The 26,745-nt window shown below is 40.6% G+C and overlaps 2 protein-coding genes and 1 non-coding gene across 3 annotated transcripts in view; 1 reads left to right on the top strand and 2 right to left on the bottom strand.

Moving 5' to 3' along the window:
- Positions 1 to 15,759, bottom strand: part of TSPAN5 (tetraspanin 5) — a 162,214-nt gene extending 146,455 nt beyond the window's left edge. The window contains exon 1 of the mRNA XM_019741139.2: positions 15,177 to 15,759. Within this exon, the coding sequence (XP_019596698.1) occupies positions 15,177 to 15,257 (81 nt within the window). The 5' untranslated portion in view covers positions 15,258 to 15,759. The remainder of the gene's footprint in view (positions 1 to 15,176) is intronic.
- Positions 15,269 to 21,543, top strand: LOC141569996 (uncharacterized). The gene is made up of 4 exons (XM_074324805.1): positions 15,269 to 15,316; positions 15,444 to 16,107; positions 16,193 to 16,273; positions 20,848 to 21,543. Exons 1-3 carry the CDS (start codon positions 15,269 to 15,271, stop codon positions 16,246 to 16,248), a joined length of 768 nt encoding a protein of 255 aa, XP_074180906.1. The 3' UTR covers positions 16,249 to 16,273; positions 20,848 to 21,543.
- A 4,511-nt stretch (positions 21,544 to 26,054) lies between these two features.
- TRNAI-GAU (transfer RNA isoleucine (anticodon GAU)) lies at positions 26,055 to 26,128 on the bottom strand. The gene has a single exon. It is a non-coding gene; the product is annotated as a tRNA-Ile (tRNA).
- Between the last annotated feature and the right edge of the window lie 617 nt (positions 26,129 to 26,745).

The raw sequence follows: 26,745 nt of genomic DNA, 5'->3' as shown, positions 1-26,745 counted from the left end.
AATTCATAGATTAAATTCACCACCACAAAATCTTCAAACACCTAATCGCTTGTTTAAGTGAAATATGAACAATATTCACGACTACAAAGAATTTCAAATAATATCTATGCCATCAAGCTTAATCTATTAAATATGCAACTTTATGTACAAATTAATTGGAAGTCTTTGCATTTCTGCTAACTTAAAAGCCACATATGGAATCCATATGAAGCAGGAGTTTTTCAGTCTGCTCATTCCAGAGCAGGAGAATAATACATAATAAATAACCTGAATACTTACTCAACATAAGCAAGGTTGATGTTAATCAAAATGACTGCGCCAAAACTGCTTAGTAGAACCAAATGGCGTCAAAGTGCTGGGGTCTTGGAAACTTGGGCAATTGTTGTGCACACAGTCTACAGACAGCGCTGGCAAATGCTGGCTTCATCCTGGTTCTCACAATGCGTAAATGGTAAACAGATGCCTTCTCCACCCTCCTCCCGCAAGACATGAAATCCGCAAGGCCTCCCATTGTCCTCTCTGCACACTCTCCCCATGAAGCAAGGCCGAGAATGGCTGAGCGCACCGAGATGCTAAGCTCCCACAACAGCAGCTGTTCTCTGTTTTATAAATTGGGGGCTTTACTTAGAATTTTGCTTGTAGGCAAAAAAGAAAGGATGCCACTACTAAGAGGGTAGGGGAAAGGTAGGAAAGGGAGGTAAAAAGTAGAAGGCTAAGTGATTTTTAAGGTCCCTTTCAACATATAAGTCCTAAGATTACATAATCAGGACTGCAAAAGACCACTTAAAGGGTAGTTCCAATATATGGGCACTAAAATGACCCACAGGAACACTGAATTAAGTATTTGGATTCCTATTTCAAAATAATTTCAACCTGCTGTTCCTTCATCAGCAGGTTAACCTTTTTAAAGAATGAGAAAGAGATTTAGCTTTCCTAAAAGCAAAGAGCCCTGTCCTCTCAATTTGGAATTAAAATCACAGAAAGAAGCGGGGAGAGAAGGGCAATTTTCAATAGGAAGGATACTTATTATTTAAAAACTGCACCTGAAAGGTTCTTAGCAATAATTGGTGATCTGCTGGTGCCTCTAGTTAAGATATAGTAATTTCATAGTTCAAAGAGTTTATTTTCTAATCTTCGTCTAAGAACAAAAAATACAATAATAGTCTTTTTGTTCAGCTTGTGTGTTAGATACTAAAATTGATCTCTGATTTTTATTTTTAATTTAAAAGAAAGTTTCATTTAGTTTGCATATTTATAGTATACTATGATAAGGAAATTTTACTCTTTTACTGAAAATGAAACGGTTTAGAGGTCAAATGGTCATTTAGGTAGTTTTTCTTTCTCCAAAGAGAGCACATACGTTCTCACCAAAAAAAAAAAAAAAAAAAAAAAAAGAATTCCAAGGATATAGATCAATATATGAAGGATATATATTGATAATATATATATATACACACACACACATACATACATACATACATACATATCCTTGAAGGATATATATTGATAATCTATATTTCAAAAATCCAAGAATATATATCAATATTTAAATTGACTATATATGTATTTCAAAAAATAGAAAAGTTATTTCAATTTTATTTTTAGTGACCCCAATCCTTTCATTTCTAAAATATTGATTCTGCATTTTTTTAAGATGCATAAAATACTATTTTTGCAACTTTTCTGCAATCGTTTTAATTCCCCACCGGAGAGCAACTTTAAAACTCTCAAAGCATACAGTAGAAAGATTAGGGATTATTAAATCTTGCAGACTCGGAAAAAATTAAAATGCCACATATAATTATATCATCTAGCCATTCAGTTTATTCTTTCAAAAACCAATAGATGAAGATATACAAACTGGTATCAGAAAAACACTATTTTCCCTAGGAGTCCAGTTACAAGATTAAAAAAAGAAATATGAAGTAGCACCTGGGCACCAACAATAAAACAAATGCTCAGAAAGCTCTCAACTACATTTTTTCATCTACCTAAAGGTCATTTAAAGCTAAGGGCCTTTTTTTTGTTTTTGTTTTTCAGTAACTTAACACTATAACTCCTTTAAAAGTACAAGGTTCCTCACTCAAATGCCTAAAGCAGATTTATTGATTTAATTTTTTTTTTTCGGTTGTGTGAAATTGATGTTTATTTACAAGGTATTTGTTCTATATGTTGAAAACACTTATTCTAAATGTTATCCTGAGGGGGAAATGCCAGTAAAGTCAGAAGAAACACTTAAAAGGTAGTGATAGAAAGGCACATTTCTCATATACAAAGTTTAGTAACTAAGATTTGTTAAATCCAAATTCTTGTGACTACAACTGAAACTCAAAAATATTTTTTGTTTGTTTGGTTTGGGGTGTTTGTTCACTGCTCTCAGAGCATTTGACCAAAGGTCTCCACTTTTATAATAATTGAACCAAAAGAAAGTATTATTGGGATTGTGGTGTATTTCTTTCCTTAAAAAGAAAAAAAGGTGTATTAATGTTGCTGTATTGTTTTTACAATAGAAAAGCATAAAAAGCCCTATTCTTAAAAAATGCATCAAATAAATGGACTCAATCCAAAGTTGAATAATATCAAGAGTAACTTGAAGGAAGAGGAGACGGAGGAGCAGAGGAAGAAAAAGGCACTGAGATAGGTTTCCTAAGTATGAAAGGTTGGCTTCCTGTTAGCCTGAGATGTAATTTTCCAAAGCATTTCCCTTTTTATACCTAAGGTGCAGCACTTGCAGACCTTGGGCCTGGGGTTATCAACTTTTCAGAAATGGAGGATGCCCTTCTTTTTTTCCCTGATAGGAAATAGAACCCGGACTAGGCAAAAATTTCAACACATCCTCCCCTCCCCGCCCCCCCACTTTAAACTTTACCTCTAGAGATTCATCCATCTCACTAATAGGTTTCAGCTTATAAATGCGTGCCTTCCTGCAAATTACTTAAAAGCAGTGTTCCCCAAAGTGTGATTCCCTGGTGACCTGGGGTGCCAGAAGAGACAATTTTAGAATATAGCATTAAATAACTTTGAATAAAAACGTCATTTCAACTCTCTAAATCCTCTGGTCTAGTCAAGGAGAAAGTCTCCATGGATGCCAGTATGTCGAACACACTGTGTACTTGTTCACCTCCACGGTAACAAAGGAAAATCTGCCTGACTCAGGCCTGCCAGCAGGCACCAAGAGCTACCTAGAAGTTAATAAGCCATATTGTTATCATTGTATGCATTTGAATGATGATATTTTTCAAGTTTCCTTTTTAAATAAGTGTATTTAAGGTTTAAAAACAGAGTCGATTTAAAAGAAAAGAATAAGGTTGAAATGGTCTAGATCCTTGCAACTCAAAATTGGATCAGTGGAACAGCAGCTTCCTCCACCTGAGCTGGGATCTTGTTCAAGGTGTCACATCTACTGAATGAGAATCTACATCTTAAATGAGATCTCTGTGTGAATTGTATGCACATTAAAATCTGAGAAACTCTGGGGTGGCACAAAAGCTTGCCCAAAACCATGCAGACAGTTTGCAAATGACTGAGCTGTGAGATGCATGCTTTCGATAATCAGGTGGCTATCCTCCAGACACTCAAAGAAATCAGCGAGAAGTCAGGAAAAGGAGGCAACTTGAATGCTTTCCCAAAGAGGAGTCACAAACCATCAATGGTTTGTGAGATCAGTGAGTGAATCTAAACCAGCAGTGTTGGGGGTGTGGTAGTAAGCTAAAATTACTTTAAATACACTCCTATAATATCCTATCATGCTACAAAGATCATTCTTTCTACCAATGAATACCATAGTAAAATTCTATTTAACCCTCCCCTTAATCCCTCCTCTTCCACCTTCCAGGGCTGGTGTTTCCTGCACTCCTTCTGCATGAGAATGAGTGACAAGTCTCCTCGCACTAAGTTAGCATGCCCTGGCCTTTGCTCCCAGGCTCGAGTGCAGTTAGAGAGAAGATGATGCTTGGAAATAGGATAGCTTGGGTTTTCTGCATAAGGCGACAGTACCAGAGGCAAAAGAGCACAGCTCTTGGTGCATCCCTTTAATGCCCCAGAGGTGAAGCCAGGAGGCCACTCATACACCAAGATGGGTGGCTCATTTAGTCAATGATCCAGGTTGTCCAAGCCAAAATGCTAGCGGTGCAGCAACTGGCAGGACACACAAGGGGAAAACATCATGAGGTAACTGTATCACTGACTGGATGTTCACCTTCGCAACCTAATGAGTTTGTCTGAAATACAGAAGTAAAACAATGACCAAAATGCACAGAACTTATAGCATGGACACTGAAAATATATAGTTACAGCCATCTAGATATTTCCAGAATATCCAGATTTAACAAATGTTAATAAAATGTTTCCATTCCCCCCCCCCCCCCCCCCCGTAAGGCTGAAACGCAACTTCCCAGTACAAAACACTAATATGAGACAGTTTGGTTTGGCAAAGAAACTGAAGAGTGTATCTAACTGGGTAAAGAAAAATGGGAAAATTAACAACAAACAATAGACGTGAACTCAAAGTCTGGTATCCATGATAAGAATTACATGCCATTCATTTCAATGAAAAGAACATTGTGAACATTTGTCAGATCTTTTTTCCCTTCAGTTATTTTGAGAATGTACTCATGTAGGCTGAACATTACAGAGAACAAAAAAATATATGTTACAATGTAAGATTATTTTAATGGTTCTGAAAGAAGTGACGAAAAACAACCAAAAGAAATGATGGGCGTTGAGGAAAACAGAATAATTGCTAATACTACTTACATATTCCAAGCCGTGTATGCATATTAACTCCTCTAATCCTCATGACTCCGAGTTAGTTGTTAGGTCTTAATACTACTACTAATACCATTAATTAACACTACAGCCAAGAATGCCACTTTGCAGGTGAGGTGGACGCTTAACCACAAGGTAAGTAACCTGTCTAAGGTCACAAGCCTACGAAGGGAGTTGCAGAAAACTCCAGACATACTCGAAGACCAAACTCCTTCACACCAGACTCATCTGCCAGCCTGCCACCAGGGCACTAGGATACCCATGTCGGGATGAACCTTTTCTCATTCTCTAATACTGTACTCTAAAAAGAATTTTTCTAAAAGGCCAATGACTGTGGAGTCTTCTTCAGTGAAAAGGCGGGGCTACCATCCCTTCAAACAGGAAAATGAAGTTTGGCATTAAATGTCTTCAATCGTGGTTAAGAACTATCATACTTATTTGGCAGAACTAAGTTTTAAGGCTGCTTCAGGGGAAATATTAACAGTTGGGGGAAATTTTTGTTGGAAACAAAACATTGTACTGTGAGAAATGCTTAAGTCAAGTATTCCTCTTTTCTTGGGACTACTTAATTATGTAAAAAGCATTAAAATAGCTGGCCTGAATATTTACTAGAGCACCAGCTGTCCCCTCAAAATTTTTAGAAATTCGAGCCTTAGTGCCAAGTATGATTTAGAAAAAAAATTGTCAACAAGTCAGAAGAGCCTTATGCCTTATAATACTTGTCTAAATAGTAAATAGTGCTATGAGAGGTCTAGAACACCACTATGCCTTTTCAGTGTGGGGCGCCAATATGTTTTGCCATCCACTTCCAAATACTATGTTGTTATTGAGGTTGGTGAGGACATGACTTAAAAATTATACCTTGCATTTCATAATTGATGATCCTGTATGTACATACAGATAGTATCATCATGCTACCTAACCATAGGGTCCGCACGCCATTTTTGGAGGGTTTGGTATTTTTTATAGGAGTGGTGATGACTATGCCCCAGTAAAACATCTCAGAGAAATGATTTAGATTTTTATTCAAACTTGTATTTCTTTCAAAAGATTTCCACTTTAGGAGCCCAGCCATAATCAAATACCTAATTAACTTTTTTTTAAGAAGGGAAAGGAAGACATCGAGAAAATAATGGGAAATTTTGTTACACATACTCTAAATATTCTGCCATGAAACTTTTCCGTTTAAAGAAAACTGTCAAATATTGGGGCTGTGTCTCCTGTATTTGCTTTCCTGTCAGCTCTCGGTGACAGTGCTGCAAAGTTGGATACGAGAGAAGAAATGACCCTACGCGGCATCACAGCACAGTGAGGAAGCCCCCGGAAACAAAGGATGCAAGGCAGAGCATCTTGAACAAGGAGGCTGGTTTTTGAAGGAAGGACTGGTCACTGCCTGGCGCTGAAGTGTACAGGACGGCAACACCAAAAGAACAAAACATCTATTTCTTCCTTGTTCCTCCCGAATAAATAACTAGCTTCTATTCCCCATATGATGCTAATTTTTAGCATATTAATTGCAGTACAAGAGGTTCTCTTTAGCAGAGAATTTTCTCATTTTGTTTTTAAGGCTTTCCGGTTTAAAAATAAACTGGCATTTTTGGATTAATAAAAAATTCCTTCAAGGATAAAACATGCCACATTCTTTTCTTTTTTTCTTTTTTTTTTTTTTTTTTCTCATAAGCAAGGAACACTAGCTTCATGTGCTTGTGAAATCAGCCACCCTTTGGTCAGAACTCTACACTACCCACTCCCAGCTCCCCCAAGTGTCCCCTCCCAAGAGCAATGGGAAGAGATGTCACATCTTGCCAAGAAAAACAAGCTTCTCAACCTCAGCTGAGTATCAGAATCACCTGCAGGGAATTAAAAAACAAAACAAAACAGAAAAGGTGAATGAATCCCAGGACCCTATCCCTAACCTACTGAACGAGATCCCCTGTTGGGAAGACTAAAACTTACTAAGAACTTACTACTCATACTGCTACATCTATAAAGGGGTGAAATACCAACTAATGCTACAGAAGTCACCCCTGGTTAGTGAGAGGGACTTCCTATGTATAGATTCATGCAGATTCATAAACTCACATTGGGAATAATTTTTTTAAATTATGCCTTGACTATTAAGATTCAAAAACATGACAGCTCAATTGCATGTTTAAGCAGTAGACCCCTTTTTTCAAGCAAAATCCTTGATGGTGTCCCAGAGTATCAAACCTAACGCCTGACCTTCTCTGGAGGACAGAGAGATCAGAGACACTCCCACTCAGGCCCCTGAACACTCCAGGGAAGCCTAGAGCTGCTGGCAGCACAGTTTGAAAACCACTGGGTCAGAATAAAACATTTAAATGGCATGAATATATAGTCCTAAATCTAAATTCAAATCATTAACTGGAGGGTTTGGATTCTGATTAGCACTTAGCCTAGTGAGATGGGTTTAACAGAAGTTCACTTGCAAAAGCGGGGAAGGTTCCATTGCACTAGGAATCAACTTGAGCCAACCATGTTCTCTGGCTGCCAGGAAAAGCAGATGCAGTTTCACCTGGGTTATTAACTACTATCTGTATTGAGAGGCTTACCTTTTACAAAGCACCTTCGTATGCATGATCTTATTTAATACTGGATAACAACTCGGTGATCTATTGGAATTATTTTCCCCATACTTCAGATGAGCAACTGAGGAACTAATTTGTGAGCGTAACTTACTCAGTGACAAATCCAGGCAGTAGCAGAGGCTTCTGCCTCCAGCTCCAGCACAACCTAGAGACTTAAGGAGGAGTTTAAGAGTAACAGCCCACCTCTCTCTGGATTGCTGGATTAGCGTGTAAAGAATGTGTTCCATTCTGGTTGCTACATTAACGGAGGTGTGTCCAAATGGGACCACAGGCCAAGTACCATGACCAGGGCAAGGAACAATCTGGAAATAATATGTGAAGAACACATGAAGGAACAAAGAGCTTTTAAAGATGGGAAACAGAAAGTTTAGGAATGACAGAATGGCTATTTTTAAATATACAGAAGGGAGATGAGTCTTGTTTCATATCACACAAGAGTAGCACAGGCCCTTCCCCTTCTCCTTCCTGAAAAATTCAGTCCTGAAGCCATTAGTGGGGACCAAACATCATAGACCTTTGCCCCGAGATGAATATGGGGAGGGATGTGCAAGAACAGAACAGGGCATCAGAGCCAAATCAGAGTGAGAAGGGTGTTCACATTGGGGTGTGGGGTTGTACCACAGCATGTCAGAGCCCCAGCAGGTAAGGAGGGCTGCCTTGTGAGGGATGGGGGCAGCAGGGGAGGCCTGGCTATACACAGAGTAAGGGAGCCAGGAATCTCACTGTCAAAGCAGGTAGTTATAAATATGGAAAAGGATGAAATCTAAAATAAACACTGTGGTATTAGATAGGGATTTGAGGTATCATTGTGAACTCATGATTTTCAAAATATATAGACAGATATCGAAATGCAGGCATAAAGGTGTGTACGTGTGCACATGCGTACATCTATCCCATGGTTCTATCCACTGAGAGATCCCAGGGGTGGTGACACCCTCGTAGTCATGAGCACACTTCACCAGATATTGGTTTCTAAATACCACTTTCCACTCAAAGGAACCAGGGCTCCTTGGAGAAATAGCTGATACAAAACAGATGACACCAGTAAATTACATGATGAGGTTGGGACATCTTGTTCTGCCAAAAACAAAGAAGTCCTCAAAGAATGATGGGAGTGAAAGGGCACAAGAGGCAGCCTGAAAAGAATGTCACTGACTGCCAAACCTGGACCAACTGGAACATCAAAGTAAGTAATAAGAGTAACAGTTTAATTAATAGATGAAATACTTGATGAGAAATGGGCTGTTTACATAGTTTCAAAGTAACTTGTCACAAAATCACAAAAATTACAAAAAAGGGTAAAGATTAACTTTATTGTGGAGAAGCTTGCCAGACAACACTTTCATCAAGTGACCATCATTAGCAGTGGCACAAACAGAAAGTGCCACCTGATGGCATGCAACAAGAAAAACACAGCATCATTTCTATAATTTTCCTCCCAAAGATGCACAGCTTGAATCTAAGAATGACGAATACGCAGACAAACCCAGACTGAGGGACATTATACCAAATAACTGGTTTAGAATCTTTAAAAATGTCAAGATCCTGACATTTTTCAGTGAAGGGCTGAAAAAAACTGAAAAGGCTTAACTAAACACAGTGTGTGTTCTGAACTGGATTCCTCTCCTTTACAAGACATGATTGGAACAATGGGGAAAGTTGAATGAAGTCTAAGGGTTAGATGATGGTGATATAGCAATGGTCATTTCCTGGCTTTGATGGCTGTCCTGTGGTTATCTAGGAGAATATCCTAGTTTACAGAAAATATACACTAAAGTGTTGGTGTGACAGCCATCATGCCGGCAACTTTTTCTCAAATGATCCGGGATAAAATCAAATTGTATCTTGTGCAATGTTTTTTGTGGGTGTGAGATTATTTCAAAATAAAAATTAAAAATTATCAACCGTAAATTAGGAGGGCAGAAGTTACAGGGAAACACATTACATCTATTTGAGGATAGATGAAACTCTCTAATGATTAAAGTGGTCCAAAACCAGATCCATCCTTAGAAGGGTTGGCCGGATGTTAGAGAGAAAATGCTTCACTGAACAGGAAGTTAGAGGAGATGACACCTATGCACTTTCCAATGATTTCATAATTCCTTCATTCAACAAACATTTATTAAACACCTACTGTGTTTCAGACAATGTACTAGACACTAGGCTTATGAAAATGACTGAGAGACAGTTCCTGCAGTTGAGGTCCTTCAGTGAAGTATGATGGTTTGGAAGTTAGCAATTTTAAGACAGTCATCAGTGTTGATACAGAAAGAAGCACATGACCCAAGAACATTGTTTTTAATATTCCAATTTTTTAAATTGGGGATCAGTGTGTTTTTCCAGGACCCATCAGCTCCAAGTCAAGTCATTGTTTTCAATCTAGTTGTGGAGGGCGCAGCTCACTGGCTCATGTGGGAATCGAACCAGCAACCTTGGGTGTTACAAGCACTGTGCTCTAATCCACTGAGCCAACCAGCCCACCCGTGAATTTTCAATAGACTGCACAATAGTTTATTACTCCATCATATTCTTTAACAACATTTTCATCCCAACATTTTTGTGCTTGTGGGTGGTGTTAATTGAGGCATATGCAAAAACTTTATCACTTTTCAATTATGAACAGATGTAAGTAACTTACTTGATGTTTTATTTTAAAATAACAAGCATCTTCTAAAATAAAAAAGGAGAAGCTAGGGCTGTAGTTACTGGATGAGACTTAACACTTCAAAAGTGAACCCTGACATGTTCTTCAACACTCAAAAGTCACTCCACGTCTCTACTCCAATTTCTTCATCTGTCACAAAGATGTCATAATATGCTTGTAAGTTGTTTTGAGATGCTTAGAAGAAAGACATCGTAATTATAAAGCTCTGTTCAAATACAGGTTGCTTTCACCTTCTGCCAGGGACTAACTATTACTGTGGCCATATTAAGACAGAGTGATCCATCTAAATGAGCTCACCTTGGCAATTTTATGGAGGGTGGAACATTATTTTGTTTTCCTACTTTTCCCCTTGGCTGCATTTCAGTCTTCTAGGCATATCATCGAGTGAGAATGCTTCAGTGCCTTCTCACTGACCCAAGAGTGAGTGGCCAGCCCAAGCAAGTCAGTATTGAATTACTTCCCCCACTGAGGTCTACACACACCTTTCTTACATTTTTCCCATATGACATTTTCATAACCATATTTAGCTTTCTTCCTACCATCTCCCTGTAATTCAAAAGGCAATTTAGACTTCCATATGGTTGCCATCGAAGCTAACAGATGTCTAGCAAATTAAAACAAAAATTATGACTTATAAACTGCTGATGTATCATCATTCCAGAACATCTTACAATTTATAGTGAATCATAAGATAAGGCTTCCTACGAGATGCCCCCCAAGGTTCCCTAAATCTCTCTCTGCATTTAAGCCCTGCGGAAACAAATTAGATACAACATTCTGCCATCAACCCAGGAAAAACCTCCATTTAAAGATACAATATAATATTTGCAAGCACATCAAAGAGAAATTTGGCCTTAGGTATGCAAGGCTGTCTTAATGCTTATACAGCAAAGAAAAGAGAAAAATGACTTGGTTCTCCCAAGTCATTCAAGGCTTCCGCTGATCCATGAGACTTTCTTCTACTAAGTGATGATTAAATCTACTGCATCCATTCTCCTCATCTCTTTGGAGATAAGGGTATCACTATTACCTGGCAGTAATGACGCCAATGTACCAGGTTAAGGTATTTTAGAAATTCTACAGTCCAGGATGGAACTAGTATGAAATCTGGAGATAATAACAATAATGATATTCACCATTGGTTAAATACTGAGACATTGTGCTAGGTAATACATTATCTCATTGAATCCCTGAATCTACAGCTCCATTAGATAATGGTATTTTCTTTTGTAAACAAGAAGTTAAGGTTCAGTGCAGCAGACTGCATTTTCCAAAGATAGCCACAACCCACATAACCTAAACACTTGCCCATCAAAAGATGGAGTCCCTTTCTTCACACACACACATCCAGAAACTGAGCAAGCTCCATGCATGCTTTAACCAGTGCAATAGATGAAAACGACACTGGGCCAGTTCTGGGTATAACATTAATCCAGTCTCAGAGACAGAAAGAAGCCATGTATAGGTGCGCCAACCAACAACCCTGGCTGAGTTCTCAGCAAGTAACAACTGCCAGTTATGTGAGTGTACCATCTTGGGTACCGCTCCAAAGAGCCTTCAAATAACTCCAGCTCCAGCCACATCTCCCTGCAACTGCATGAGAAATTCCAAATGCCAGTCACCCAGATGAGCCTAGTCAAATCACAGAACTGTGAGCTATCGTAATGAAGTAGTGTTTAAAACAACTAAGTTTGGGAGTTGTGTGTTATGTAGCAATAAATCACCAGAATACTGAGATCAATGTACTTGCCTAGGCACAGTTCAGTATTACAGCCAGATCCAAAAGCGTCCAGAGCAAAACAGCTATTAGTACTGGGTGATGGGATGTGGGGGTCCAATACACAAAAGAAGTAACTATAAAACAAAACTCCCTTTTTCTTCCCTCCCCTACCTCAAAGCAGCCTTGGGCTTTTCTGAGAAATGTCCTAGTATGGTGACACCCTCAATAAAATCAACTCTCTTCTGGCTTGAGTTCTTCCAATATAAAATAGGGAAAATGAGATTTTCCCCCACCACGCTATGATAACTAATGAGAAAGGAATCTGTACAAGATGTCGACTTTGTTATTCAGAATATAACTGTTATATAAAAGGATTCAGATTTTACACACAAAACTCAAACTCTCATTATGAAAATATATTTAATGACTCATAGGACTACATTTGAGATTTCCAGCGGGGACAGGGAAAAACGCATACTATACCAATAAGTGAATAAGCCAAGACGAAATTACGTAAATTTTTTTTTTAATGAAAGAATGTTTGACGAAGAAAGGAAGTAGTACGAGAAAAAGTCTATAATTTAACAAATATCCCAATATATGCTACTTTCATTATATATTGGTGCCCATCTCTTGTATTCCTCTTCCCCAGCGTGTTGAAACTCAATAGACTCATCCTTTTTCGGAACCAGAGAGAATCTTACAATTCATCCAATTCTTTCATTTTAACAGCTGAGAAACTAGAGCTCAGGGCAGATAACTGAGTAGCAAGGAGTCAGACTACTCATTAGTAAGAAAACCAAACTCTTCGTGCTGGTGTTACTACATTTTCAATGTTTATGTTACCAGAACTTTACCTCTAAATGTCCTCAATGTATTTCAAATTTATTCTAGCATTTCACAGTGTGAACATGAAAGATTAGGGAACCATGCTCTCTGTTATCAGTCTCTTCTTCACACCTGTATAAGGGTGGCCCCGAGCCGGCTGTTTCTGGCAGTCACAGATAGGATGGTGACTCTGTAGAGAGCAAAGGTGCCACTTGACAGCAACAGGCTGCCAAGTTACTGACCCCAGTTCTTCAGACACTAACATCTTAGTCTGAATTACTTTGATCAAATATCATGGTTGCCTTCCTGCTGATCATCTATTAGAGACCAGGGAACTGACAAACTGCAAGATTTAAATATGGGGTGATTCTAAAGCAGACAGCAGGAGAGGAAAGGTATGAGGGGGTACCCGAGTGGAAGGCTTTAGGCAGAGAAAAGAGGGATCAGGGTGTATAGAAAGCAGAGTAAGAGAAGGGCCCTTATGACAAAGGCATCTATGTAACAATTGGGCAGCTGGTTTCATTTCAAAGCCTACCTCTGCTTTCAGCCTTCCCATAAAACCCCCACCTTCAAAATCAGATAAGGTATGGCTTTATTCTGGAACTCTCTAGGCAAGCACTCTGCAATTCTTTGAAGCTCTCCACAATTTTACAGGTTTTGCTACAACCTAATTCACAGAAAATATTAAATTTACCTCTGTACATGCTACAAAATTATAACAAACTTCAAGGAAACAGGCCCAAATCTCTTTATTTCTTTTCCACCTCCTGCAATGAAACTGCAGAGAAAGTCTCTGGGTGCTTTTTGTTGCCTGGCAGCTGAAATGTGCAACTTTTGGAAGTTTTCAAGTAGAATCAAGAGGCCTGGGCTCACTCCCCCAACAAGGTCCTGTCTTAATTTCGTAGTCCCTGACTCTCAAAGTCACAAGTTTTTAGTTCAGATAAAATCAAAACACCTCACTCAGAAATGTGACTACCCACCATTTTTAAACACCAGCAGGGGTGGGGGGAAAAAAAAGGCAGAGAGAAAATAATTTATTTTTCCTATATTTGTAGTCATGTTTGATTGGAGGTAGGGGGATGACTGCTAAGAGGAATTGCGTACAATCACTGGCAAAAAATATAAAAATTGCCTGTGAATGACTGGATATATGTATTCATGTGTCCCCCTCATATCTTCATCAGTCCTACAGAAAGTAGTCTCCAATCCCTTCCACTTCCTTTTTGCAAAACATGCATGAACAATGTAAGATACTCCTATAGAAAATGGAAAATAAAAATAAAATAGCCAACTATTCTCATAGATGTATATGCTTATAGCAAATGGCCAAAATTAAAGGGAACCAAAATAAATGTACCCTGTGTTCAGACTGCTGTGAATTATTATTGATCCCGCCTTTTTTGCATTATTGTTTATCTCACACTGAACCTACACCCAACAGCAACTTGGAGAACCCCTCAGAGAGCCACCATCTTTACTTTCCATGGGGTGGGATGGGGGGGGAATAAAGAAGAGGATGGGATGGGATGGGGTGGGGTGGGGTGGGGTGGGGTGGGATGGGATGGGATGGAAAAATAACATAGTCTTTGATCCAGCGTTTTCCCCTGGTACTAGAGAACTCTTTGTCTGGTTGCTGAAAACATTTGTGAGACCAAGGAAAAGAATCCAAACAAAAGAGTCGGCATCCCAACCTAATTACAATAGGTGCCCAGCACACTGTAGTGCCAGGAAAGCATGGTTTCAACCTTGCGTTCAAGCATTTGCTCTCTGGGTACCCCCAATAAAACACGTCTCGCTCCCCTTCTCCTTTGCGTCTCTCCAAGGTTTCCCCCAAAGGGCCTGCTCTATGTCACTCTTAGAAAAGGAGGACGTGAGGCACAAACACATGGAAACAAATGTTGATGGTGACTTGTTATTATCTTGACAAGACTATATGTAGCAATAAATCCCTCCACCTCACGTGCCCACTAGGCAGTCCATGATGCAAAAGAAGCGCTTTCCAGCCCAAAGGGAAGAGCTTGCAGGAAGCGTTATTTGCGTACACATTACAGAGCCATATACCGCCACATCTGCATCCTACACAAAGCCCGAGATGGTGCAAGATGATACACGCTGGGCACGGCACCGACCAGCCGCGGCAACACGGAGCCAAGCCCTCGTCCAATCAGAGCCTTGTTAGAAGGTGGACCTCAGGGTCGGCTCTGCCGGATTAGCCTTCCCTATTATGACACCACGCTCTGCCCAACATCCATACCCCATCGGGAGCAAATCTAATGCGTGTGGTTGCTCATTTCTCCAACTGCCGAGCCCATTCTTTCATCTGCATCCCTGCGATTCGTCCCTTACAAAGCTACGCCAAGGCCTGGGTGCCCCCTCTCCGGTTCGGTTTTTCTTTTTCACCTCTTCCCATTCCTAGAAAGGATTAAATGTTTCTCCAACACGCAAGCTGGAAAGGCGGAAGGCAAATGCCTCCTCTTGCTCTGGCATGCGCCCGCAGGGCTGCGAAAAGTAAAGGCAGCCGGCAACGCGGGGGGAATCGCGAATCGATCGGCCACAGTAGTTGAAATCCTAAAGCGCTCCAACTTACCCAAAATATGACATTGAAGCCAAATATGAAATATTTGATGCAACAACTGACTTCAGGACCCTTGTAGTGCTTCCCGGACATCCTCTGGGTTCATGAAGACACTTGCCCCGGCAGCCCGAGTTTGGAGCCCCGCAGCCCCGGTGCTCGGAGCAGCCCGGCCAGGAGCGGGGACTCGGGGATGCCACTCGGGGCCGCGGCGCGGTGGCCCGGGCTGAGCCGCGCGGGGACCGCCCGGCGGAGAGCGGCTCCCGCACCTCCAGCCCCTAGCACGCCGAGGCCGCCGGAGTCGGGGTGGCCGCGAGCGGGCTAGGAATCCGCGCGCTGCAAGCCCGACACTCGCCGAAGGTGGCCCCGAGCACTCGGCGAGCGCCCGCGTCCGTCCGCCAGACGATCTGGCCGTCGGTCCGTCTACCGGCTTCAGGCAAACGCGGCCGCAGCCGATGCTGCTGGAGACACTACTCGCCCGCCTGCTGGCTGGCGCGCGCCCGCCCACCCCTCGCTCCGCCCGCCGCTCGCTCCACCCGCTCCCCCGGCAGCTCCTCCGCGGGCCGCCTGCAGCTCCGCCTGCCGCCCGAGCCTCGGTGCGTCCCGCGCGCGCGCACGGGCTCGGGCGCTCCCGGGTGGCCGTGGCACCACGTAGCCGCGCCACCTCCTCCTTCCACCTTCTCGGCTCCGCCCGCTCCCTTTCTCCCCGCCCCTTCCCTGGCAGCCTGGAGCGCCAACGACCCCCCAGCGCGGCAGCGGGGTAGTTCGGAAGGACAGCGGGCGGAAGGAAGGAGGGAGGGAGCCAGGGAGAACGCCGATTGGAAGCAGGTTGGCGGAGTGACCGCAATTGATGAGCAGCGGGTCCGATCTCTCTCCGCCTCCCGCACCAACAGACAGCTCCTGGAGGGACACTGGGGCAAGGGTCGCTCCGGAGCAAGAGGGCTGGGTGAGTGGGGATCCTGCGAGCCCCCCGCCCTGGGACAAGCCCCCCTTGGGTGTAACCACATTCATATTCCCTCTTCCATCACCAGGTTATGTTGCAAGAGAAGGCACCGAGCTGCTGCGCCGACGAGGAAAGGGGTCGTAGACTTTTCTGGGGGCAGAGGAAGAAGGTAGGGTGTTGGGGAATGGGGAGAAAAAGAGAGACGGGAAATGGGGGGAGCGAATTAAGAGGGTTGCAAAGGAAAGTCTCCTGAATCCCAGTGTGGCTCCAGACCAACCTCCCCACCTGCTGAAGAAATGAGCTTCATCCTAGAAATGGGGATGAAAAGGGGAGATGGTCCAAAGGAGTCCTGACCCGGGATACGACCCTCCCCTAGGATCTGTTGCAACAACACAAACCCAGACAGCTAATGCCCCCACCGCACGGAATAGTGCTGAAGAAATTTAACTGGTTCCTAACTCTTAAAAAGAGATCCAGGAGTTCCAGAACGGTCTGGGGGGTTGGAATAGGGTTTATAGATCATGAATCATTAAGCTTTTGACCTCTAGGGAAGGATAGAACGCGTGGCTGGAAATTGTTTCAAAGCCCTACCTGAGAAAGTGTTGCGTCTCCATCCTCCTCCTGGAGCATTTTCATAGGTGCTAGCAAGCAGATACCAGTATCTCATGTAAGAAGGATGAAGAACAGCTGTTTTGTTTTTCATTTGTTGGTTTGTTTGTTTTTTGGAGAGTAAGCTTCAAAAAAAAGCTAGAAAGAGAGATGAGATCAGGAAAATTTTCCGGAAGGACCTCGTGTAACATGGTTCTGGGCACAGAAATCTGCTTGTTTCCTAAGCATCCCAGGTGATACTTAAGTAAGCTTAAGTTTGAGAACCTTTGGCAAAGGGAAACCTACTTAACCACCTCTCACCTTTCTCAAAAACTGGCTAGCTAATTGACAACCTCCAGCTTTGGAGGGGCAAGGCGTTACTTTTTCTTGGAATAAACCACGCTTTGAAGTAGGCTTGGCGTTCAGGGGGATTGAGGCTACATTGAGGTCATAGATAGGAGCCATGGTATCCACAAATGTGGGAGAGCCAGGAAATCCTACCCATTCAATACCACAGAACTATGACACTGGCTAACTGTGGCTGAAATAACCAGACTTTTGGATGAAATAACCCTTTCTCCCTCAAAAGTGCCTTCCACAAAACACACAGCGTCCTACCACCAATCTGATAGGCTTCAGAGGTAAGGTCTGCATTCAGCAGCAGATTCCCTAATAACTAGAAAGCACTAACAAGCTTTACCTAATTGTAATAGTTTAATTCTTGCTATATATAAATAGAACAGTTGCTGCAGATTCCTGGATGTCAGAAGAAAGGTCTGTCTTAAGCTGATGTGACACAATTCAGAAAAGGACTAGACATTAGGTCCAACTGATGACTGAGTTGATCCCTAAGCAAGATTTATCTTTGAAATAAAAATCAACAGAGAGGGTAAAGTTCAGATTACTCTTTGGTAATTTGGCGGGGGTGGGGGGGAGACTAGTTGAATTCTCATTTCATATATCACAAATAAGTTCTAGGAGGATCAATGAGTTAAATGTATTTTCTAAAGCAAACCGGAAGAATAGAATACTTATTAAACCTCTGGCTAGAAGTATTTCTCAATTTAGAAGCGGTAAAAGGAATGATCAATGGATATGACTCGGTAATATCTTAAAACTTATATGTGTCAAACTTTTTTTAAAAAAGGCAACCTAAACCAGGAAAATAATATATTGACAGCAAAAACCTTTTTAAAAATCTGAATATCTATATGGCTTATACAGCTAAAGTAAAATATAGAGTCTCAATGATTGAGTATAAACAGAAAACAAGCCACATGCAAAGAAATTGAATTGTAATAAATATATGGTGAAAATTAATCTTACTAGTAATCAGAAATAGACATTAAAACACATTAATGATAAAGATACAAAGATCATGAGCACCAGTTTGCTCATATACTGCTGGTGTTGTTATGAAATTATATCGTCCATTTGGAAAGCATTTTTGGCTGTTACAGGTCAGAGTAGTCTTTACATTTTGACACAGCAGTACCATTTCTGGGAATCCAGCCAAAGAAATATTCCAAAATAGTCACACACACACCCCAAAAAAAAACTTGTATACTGAAAGTTGTATACCATAGCATTATTTATATTGATGACTTGGCCACGAGTTGCAGATCCTAGAGTAGGGCTCCTTGTAGCCACCATCCCTGTTCTCAGCCTATGCACATGGCATTCCAGGTCTGAGGCTAAAGCACTCTCCCTGCCCTTTGTCTGTGAGCTGCTTCCTCTTTTTTATCTTCAATACTTTGATCAGCTTTTTCAAGGCCCCCTCTTTTGTCCCCTGAACACCCTCTTCCATTCTTCCATTTGGGCACTTGGAGACTACCTGTAATCACTTGGTTGTTTTTTTTTTTTTTTTGTCATTGTTGTTTTGTCTTTTTTTTTTATTATTTCCACTTCTCTTTTATTGGATCATGATTTCTTTTTTTTTTTTGTTTAATGGAGGGCACAGCTCATAGTCGCCCGTGTGGGGATCGAACCGGCAATTTTGGTTTTATTAGCACCACACTCTAACCAACTGAGCTAACTGGCCACTCCTGTAAATCACTCGTTTACCTGTTCTTCTCCTCCACTCTACTGTGACTCCTTCAAGGGTGTGGTCTGTCTCTCTTTAATCTTAGAATCACTGGTGCCTTGCTAATGTGGCAGGTGCTTGGTAAATATTTATAAAGGAATGGATGAATCACTTACTCAAACATTTTACAGACATCAAGGATGATAATTATAAAGAGTATGTGGCAATGTGTGAATACATTATAATGTTAAATTGTAAAGGCACTATATATGGAATTATCTTAAAGTAATATTGTTAAATGAAAAAAATCAAGGTGCAAAACAATATGCACAGTAGGGTACCATTTTGTAAAAAAAAAAGAAAAAATGCATGTTGGCAACAGAAAGTGGAAATTTTATATACACATACACTTCCTTGTTAATGGGTAGGCTATCAGTAGATGAAAATAAAGAACACTGGTAATAGTAGTTGGGGGTGAGTTGGGCAGACTGGAAGACTAAAAGAGATGGATGGGAAGGAGACCTGATTTATTTTTTAATTACCCTTTTGTTTGTTTTCAAAATCTGTACCATGTACATAATATACCCATTCTGAAAAATAAATCACTCTTGGGGTGGCCGGTTAGCTCAGTCGGTTAGAACATGGTACTAATAACACCATCACAAGGTTGCTGGTTCAATCCTGGAATGGGCCACTGTGAGCTGCACCCTCCTTAAAAAACAACAGAAAAATAAATCACCCTACAAACTTGTATGCAATTACAAGGAAAAAATGTTAGGAATTAATTCTGGCCAAATAGTAACAGTTAGATTGTGGTATTGTGTCTGATTTGGGTTTCATGTTTCCAGTTTCCAATTTTTTTTTAATGTGGTTATATTGCTTTTACAATTATGAAGACAGAATTATCAACAAAGACATAAACTAGAAACTAAGTAATCACATTTACTTCATCACAACTCCATGACTCAATGAATTCTGGTCTATTTTAAGGAGAAAAAAAGTGAGTAATTTTCTCCCTGGAGACTCTTATGGCCATCTCCTTCATAATTCTGAGATTGAAAAATGGTTAATAAGTTTCATTACTGAAAAGCTAATCAGTCTTGCAAATGGCAATAAGAACAGGTAAAGCATGCTTTTCTAATAGTTGCCTAGATGAACAGCAAGATATGACAACAACATTTTAACCTAAGACACCAAATTTAATGAGCTTGTCTGTCTCTGTTTCACTCTTCCCACCCACTCTTCTGTCTCCTTCCTCTCTCTTTCTCTTTCACCATCTCTCTGTTCCTCCAGTCCTGTATTTTTTCTTTTCTTCTCTGTAACCAGCACTGCTGATTGCCTACACACCTCCATGATCTCCGTCCTCTCAGAACCCTGGTGCTGTTCCAATGTCCCCCTCTTTTAACAGCTTTGGGAAGACAAGCCCAGCTCCAGTGCGTGAGTGGCTCTTGCCAACTGTTTGGTTCAGAAATGGGCATGTGATACAATTCTGGCCAATGAGAAATGAGGAGAAGCTGCTAGGGGTTTCCTCACATCTAAGAAGGGGTTTCTTTTTGGCTTTGGATTTAAGTTCATGACATTGTTGCATGGCTGACTTAAGCCTACCTCAGGACTTCCTGTCATGAGAGAATTTGCTTGGTTAAGGCACAGTAAGAGGTTTTCCATTGCAAACAGCTGGCTGAAAATATCCTGACTTATATACTCTCCCAATGTTCTCCCCCGACCCTTTGATTTTTTTCTTCTTCTTGAATCACCACCAGTGTTTTCACCTTTCTCTCAGCACCACTCTTTTTATTTTACTTTTCCCTCCCTTCTCCTCTCTCCCCCAACTGTTCCTGTCTCTCTTGAACAATACAGGGGAAACCTTTAGCATTGTCTGGCCAGCACACACCCACCCCTTTCTCTCAGACTTTCTCAACCATAAAGTGCTTCCCCACCTCCAACCCAATGTGTACATCACAGTTGACAGGCCTGGATGGATCTAGGCGGGGACGCCTGAGAGCCTGTCTCACTGGAGATGGGATTCGGTAACAAAGCAATCCTGCAAGTGGCTGAAATAGAGGCAATGTTTTTAGGAGAGCTGGGGGCCTGTGTTTCCAGGAGGAAGCCAGACACTCTGTCTCTCTCTACAGAAAGAGGAAGGAAGCATAAACACCAGAGAGAAGCAGCAGCAGAGTCTGTGATAGCGTGGGCCGTACAAATGGTTGTGCATTTTGTGCTCTAAAAGGCTCCTGGCCCTGCTAAAGACATTCTACTTCCGGATTTCTCCAAGAAGACCCTGTCCTCGAGGTTTATGAGACTTGAAGATAGAATTCTTCCATCACATCCCATTTTGGCTTTAACGACTTTGAAGTGGGTGTCTCACATTTGCAAATCAAAGAACCTTGATTAACACAACAGGTCATCCCCCCTCAAAAATGAAATGACATTTTTTTAATTGGCCATAATATAAAATTAAAGTGTATTTTTTGTGAGAATTAATGAATTAAATATTGTGCCTACTGTTCCTTAGTTGAAAAGTGAGTACATTCAAATGTTATATTTCTGTAAAAAAAATTTTATTTCTGTAAAAAAACAGGATCAGCACCACCCTCATACCCCTCTTGCCCCATGCTCACACATACCCATTAAAGAAGCTTTCAAGGCCCCAAGAAGAACATAAAAAGAAAGTGTATCTCTTATAAATATGATTACACAAGCATATATGGAATACAGTTGTTTCACTTTTAAAAATCAATTATAATTGTTTGCGTAATAAAATGAATTCTATCTGTAACAAAATATGACAGGGCAGGCATTGATATTTATTTTATTCTGCCTTTTTTTGGAAATAGCACCTCAATTTCCTCCCACTATGGACATAGTCATCTAGGCCCGTGAATCAAGATGCCTCACCTTACCAGAGACAAGTGCATGACACAGTTTGGCCAATCAGAAGCTCTCTTGATGTTACTGAGAAGAGGGAATAAAAGACCAAAAACCACCTGAAGTTTGTTGATTGCAGCCTCTAGACAAGCCTGAGGATGCCCTTGAGACCTCCTGGTTCTTTTGCCCTCTCTCTAGTTCCTTCAGCTAGTTTATTTCTTTCCAGTGAATTTCCTTTCTGATTAAATTAGTCAATGCCTGTTTTTATGGCTTAGACCAAAAAATTCCTAATCAATATTATGTGAGCTTTAAAAACTGTACTTCCAAAGAGAAATGTTAATTTTCTGGTTTCAAAAGTAAGTTACTCTCATTATACAGTATCTAGAAAACATTTTTAAAGAATCACCCATGACAACATTTACAAAGAAACTACTGTCATTATTTTGATATATTTCATTCATTAATAAATATTTTTATGTTATTTACCTCATTCTTCAGAGAAAACAACTTAAAACTATTACATTTTCCACTTTCCAGTGCCCAAAAACAGCACAGAGAAATCCTCCATTAGAACAGAAGCAAGTCCATTTCAATTTCCAGGCTGTGGTTATCGGCCAAGATTCTAACCTCGGGCAGCAGGATGGCTCAGTTGGTTAGAGCGCAAACTCTTAACAACAGGGTTGCCAGTTCAATTCCCACATGGGATGGTGGGCTGTGCCCCCTGCAACTAAAGATTGAAAACAGTGCCTGGACTTGGAGCTGAGCTGTGCCCTCCACAACTAGATTGAAGGACAATGACTTGACGTGGAGCTGATGGGTCCTAAAAACACACTGTTCCCCAATATTCCCCAATAAAAATTAAAAAATAAACAAATAAAAATAATTTTTTTAAAAAAAGATTCTAACCTCATCATCCCATACCTCTAGTCCTGAGTGTTTTCCGTTTCCACCATATATCAGTCTTTTGTTTCCATTCTTATGAGGCAAACATGCCTTCATGCTTCCTTACATTCCTAAGTCACTCCTACCTCCAAACAATCTCTAAATGCTATTGCCACCCCACAAACTCCACCCTTACATCCATCACCAAATCAAATTATTTTGCAGTTAAGTATAATTCAACTCCTTATGAAATCTGCCCCCATTTAACATGAGGCATGCTAATCATATCCAGTAACTCTCTCTTTCACCACACAGTTTCTTTTAAAAACCTTCTTAAACCATTGCTTCTGCGATATATCGCTTTCCAAGAGAACTGTAATTGGTGGAACATTGAACTGAAGATTCAGAAACAAGGAAGAGAAGTAGATTCATCAGTTATCATTTTAGGCTTTATTATGCATAATCAGTTGATTCAATAACAAATATTTATTGAGCACATCTCCCATTAAAGCACCTGTGTTTACAGGTCCTGCCCTAAGAATGCAACTGGAACTAATAGTGGTTTAAGAATATAAGTCAGAAGGGATGAAGTGCTACAATTCCAACAAAGTGCAATATTTGTACAGCAAACGATCAGAATGGAATCATGAAAAAACACTTCTTCTAGTTCTAATTTTTCTCTTCTTTTTCTTTCCTATAGTAGTAACATTAAAGTACAATTACTAGAAATAAAAACTAGTTACATTGATCAGGACTGAATGTCTTACATTGGAATCATTTAGTTGAATGAGGTCAAGATTGCAAAAAAATATTTTTTAAGTTTACACTTCACCACATTGTACAGCTACTGTGAAAAACAGTTCAGCAGTTCCTCAAAACATTAAAAAGAATTACCATATGATTCAGTAATTCTATTCCTAGATGTATATTCCAAATAATTGAAAGCAGGGACCCAAACAGATAACGTGTATAGTAATGCTCATAGAGGCACAAGAGCCAAAAGGTGGAAACAAGCCAAGTGTCCATCAACGGATGAATGGATAAATAAAATGTGGTGTATATTATTCAACCTTAAAAAGGAAGGAAATTCTGACACATGCTACAACATGGATGAAACTTGAAAACACTATGCTAAGTGAAATAGCCTTACACAAAAGGACAGAGACTGTATGATTCCACTTATATGAAGTACCGAGAACATAGAGACCGAAAGTGGAATAGAGGTTAGCAAGGACTGACGAGCAGGGGAATTGGGAGTTTTTGTTTAATAGGTAGAGTTTCTGTTTGGGATGATGAAAATTTTCCAGAAATTGATAGTGGTAATGGTTGTGAATACTTAGGATCACTGAACTGAACACTTAAAAATGGTTAAAATGGTAAATTTTGTTATGTCTATTATACCACAATAAATAAGTCTACACTTACAACAAAAAATAAATTAACTGGGTTCACAATAAATACTGTTGACAGAATGAATGACAAGGCAAAAAAATAGCGTGCAGAACTTTTCATTTTTTACAAGTATGGAAAGCATATTAAACCATCTGCTGATTAAAATATGCATGTTTTGACTTGCACATGAATTAAATTAACATATAAATTCAGTGTCTCATATCACTAGATTCACATTGGCTATAGCCAATGTTATTTTCCGTGTCTCTTCAAATTCATCAATTCCAGTAACATAATTATTAGGCATAAAACACTCAGTAAAAATGTATAACTAAAAGCTAACTTTTATTTTATTTCAATTAGATGATTGTTTATCCTCCAAAAATAAAATAAAGGCATAAGATCATTGAAAATCTAAATTGAAAGGGATAAGATCATTGAAAATCAAATTTGCTCTATAATATCTAATATCACCATGGTAAACTAAAATTTGAGGTACAGAATAGGAACTATTGTCCCTCACTATGATAAATTGGAATTGACCAAATAATATATATATATATATATATACACACACACACACACACATATGTATATATATATGTGTGTATATATATATATATATATATATATATATATATATATATGCAGAACCCTAGCACCTTGCTGCCCTATATAGCCTCAGAAAGGTGCAGTTTTCCAAGTTGCAGCCTCTATAGCTCCAGCTTCTATGTGCCCTTCTGCTACTGCTAGTCCATCACCACCTTCTTCTCTCCAAGACCCTATCTGGAGCAAAGAAGACTCCATGAAGTAGTGAAACAACTCTGTATACTGTTACACTAATGAACCAGGAGGAAGAACAGATCCAAACTGCAAACCTAGGTTAGATGCAACACCAGGTCTGGGCCAAGACCATTAAGAGGGGCTCGAATCTCTACTACTAAGAGATATCCTGTCCCTTCCTCTTAACTCCTCAGTCCCTCAAGATTTACCACCACCTGGAGCACCTCTCTAGGACCAAGAATGTAGCTTGGATAGAATTTCTAGCACCCAGCCTCCTCTTGCACCCTGCTATTGATACACCTCTGGCACCATATGAATGCCCAGTACTTTGGTCATTGGGTCCTCCCAGGACTGCTGGCACCAAGCCTATGAGAAAAACAGGAGTCTTTCTAGAGCCATGTTTTCTAGCCTTGTCTGCTAATAAGAATCATCTAGGGATGCTGATGTAATCACAGATTCCCAGGGCCCTTCCCTGGGAATATTTTGTAGGTCTCTTTGGGGTTTGGGGGGTCTAGAATGAGCTACCCCAAGATATGCCTCAGTGGTATGCAGATTACTTTGAGCTAAAGGCAATTTTAGTGTTAGGTTCAAGAGAAACTTCTGCCCCTCCCTTTAAACTACCTAAAAGTATTTGAATTAGAGGCCTTGCTCATAAGAGATTATCAGAGATAATGTCTTTTGACCTATCTATCGGGCAGGGCAAACTACTAATTACCGAACATCTGCTCTTCTTATCATCCTGCAATGACCTCATCCCTAGCTCAGGGTGTCTTACATACCTCAATCCCCCTTTCTGTCTCTGAACCTCTCATGTATGCGGGGTCTCTGACACGCTCAAGTATATGGGGTTCCCATGCACACAACATTAAATTTGATTTTCTCTTGTCAATTTGTCTCCTGTTGATGTGATTATTCGGCCAGCCAAAAGAACCAGAAGAGGGAAAAGGAACTTTCCCCCTTCCTCACAGGGTCCAAGAATCTGAATTTTTAAAACTGCCCAGGTGATGCTCTTCATCAAGGAATTTTGGGAAATATTGAAATCAAGCACTCTTCAAAGTGTTCCTGGAGTGTCCCAGGAGGGAAAGTTGCCCTGCATAGATTCAAGCCTTGCTATCTACAGAGATAATGAAGGGGAATGTGCTCTGTACACTAGAGAGTCTGTAAATCCAAGGCATGTTGTCATTATGATGATTATATACCTTTAGCCACAGCCACCAGGACAATACACACAGCCGGGGTGTGCTTCTCAACACATAGGGCCAAGTGACCAGCCACGTCTTTGAGGTCCCAGAAGACAGAGGAGGTTGAGGAGGGGGCCAAAGACAGAGGAGAGAGGGAGAGGAATAGCAAAGGCTGGAATCTGGAAGTTAGACATTTTTTTGTTTGTTTGTCTTTTTAAGGAGGGTGCAGCTCACAGTGGCCCATGTGGGGATCGAACCGGCAGCCATGGTGTTATCAGCACCACGCTCTAACCAACTGAGCTAACGGGCCACCCCTGGAATCTGGAAATTAATACATATGTATTTCAATTCACAGCTGCTGTGGCTGCTGATATAAATCAAAGGAAGGAAAGAGATTGAGGGGGAGAAATGTAAACAGCATGAATTTTTAGATATTAAAAACTGAATGTGTTAGCTGAATCATTCATTTATTGAACTTGCAATTTTATTTTTTAGTATTACTATGTGAATGAAAGTGAGATACAACTAGGTGCTAAGACAAGCATCTGTCTGGTAGGCTGTCATACAAAGTAGTTTTAGTGTGTTTTAGTCATCTACATGAAATTGCCACAGCTAGGGAAAAGTTTCTATCCTGGCGATTTTGCTGCTGACTTACCATAAATTAAAGACAGATGCAGTTAGAGTGTGGTCTTCCTCCACAGACCCAAAGACCAGGCCATTCCGTACAATACTTGTTAGGTAGAAGTTAGAAAATGCAGAAGGAGGACGGGTGGGAGGGGGTCCATAATGCCTACAGATAAAGCTCATAACTAGCTTTGATTAAATGCCTCCAGCCACATATCTGTTTTTACAAGAACAGATGACAAGAGGTGGTCTGGATCTGAGTCAACAGACCCCCACCCATCTTAGGAGGTCACGCCCTCCTGT

Source organism: Rhinolophus sinicus, linkage group LG02, assembly GCF_036562045.2.
Source record: "Rhinolophus sinicus isolate RSC01 linkage group LG02, ASM3656204v1, whole genome shotgun sequence".
Taxonomy (NCBI): domain Eukaryota; kingdom Metazoa; phylum Chordata; class Mammalia; order Chiroptera; family Rhinolophidae; genus Rhinolophus; species Rhinolophus sinicus.
The sequence above is the reverse complement of the archived record's forward strand: the minus strand, read 5'-3'. Positions and strand labels throughout refer to the sequence as shown.